The sequence below is a fragment of the Arachis ipaensis genome, chromosome B04, assembly GCF_000816755.2.
Source record: "Arachis ipaensis cultivar K30076 chromosome B04, Araip1.1, whole genome shotgun sequence".
Taxonomy (NCBI): domain Eukaryota; kingdom Viridiplantae; phylum Streptophyta; class Magnoliopsida; order Fabales; family Fabaceae; genus Arachis; species Arachis ipaensis.
In genome coordinates, this window is record NC_029788.2 from 15,407,523 (window position 1) to 15,408,557 (window position 1,035).

At 33.4% G+C, this 1,035-nt stretch overlaps 1 protein-coding gene across 1 annotated transcript in view; it reads right to left on the bottom strand.

Moving 5' to 3' along the window:
• The window catches only part of LOC107639008 (leucine-rich repeat extensin-like protein 3), a gene marked incomplete in the record, with an annotated part of 1,393 nt that continues 729 nt past the window's right edge, over positions 372-1,035 (bottom strand). Inside the window, 1 exon segment of the mRNA XM_016342415.2 lies at positions 372-1,028. Coding sequence (XP_016197901.1) covers positions 826-1,028 — 203 coding nt within the window.

Below are 1,035 nucleotides of genomic sequence, written 5' to 3' on the forward strand. Positions count from 1 at the left end.
TTATATAATGAGATGAATTCACCAAATATGCAAACCATTAATCCCCTTAAAATACTTAGTTTGTTGATAAAATGATTCCTTTAAAATTTGATACTTAATTACTTATCATGTATTATTTAAAAATTTGATTCTCGGTTTAATAAATCCGTCCAAAATAATTAATGATCGCCGATAATTAAGTTGAAATTGTGATTTAATTTGAAAAATGATGTAATTGATAAATTATTTTCCAATAACCTATTTTTTGGAGAACTAAAATAGTGTGCTCACAAAGGTGTAGAGAAAACAAATTAAAGAAAGATCAATTAAATTGAACAATATAAATATGGAAAAAAGTATAAAGAGAATTTTAGATGATACTAGTATTCAACTAGAATTAATCATATGGTTATTACAAACTAATTTATTAAACGGAAACGAAATATATTATTTCTTTTTTCTTCTTTTTTTCCCCTTCCATTTTCATACTAATAATTACCAAAATTAAAAGACTAAATACAATTACAAATTTTGAACAAATTGCAGATCAATCTATATTACCACTAGCAAATTAAAAATAATCCAAAAAAGAAAAGAACAAGAATGATTAGTGGAAATAACAACATTGTACTTTGACATAAACAAGGGTCAGAGGAAAGAAAGAAGAGAGAACCATTGCAGCTTCAAAAGAAAGAGATCTCTTGTTCTTGTCACTCAGACATGAAAGTACAGTTTTGCCCCTCTGCGCCACACTGAAACCGAAACTGAAACCTCTTCTCATTCATTTCATTTTCCTTAGATCTGTCAAATCTAATGCAAATTACTCCCACCGTCTTTTTAATTCTTCTACAAAAGCAACGCCACGAGAAAAGAGAACAAAGCAGCACCGTAAACCGCCGCCGGAAGTGGCGCCGCCGTGGACGCCGCCGGTGGGGTGTGATAGTAGAACGGGAAGTAAGGGACAATTGGGTTCGGCGGAGGTGGTGTCGGGTAGTTTTTATAGTTCGGTGGAGAATAGTAAGTTCCGCCGATTCCTCCGCCGCTTCCGGAGGCCGG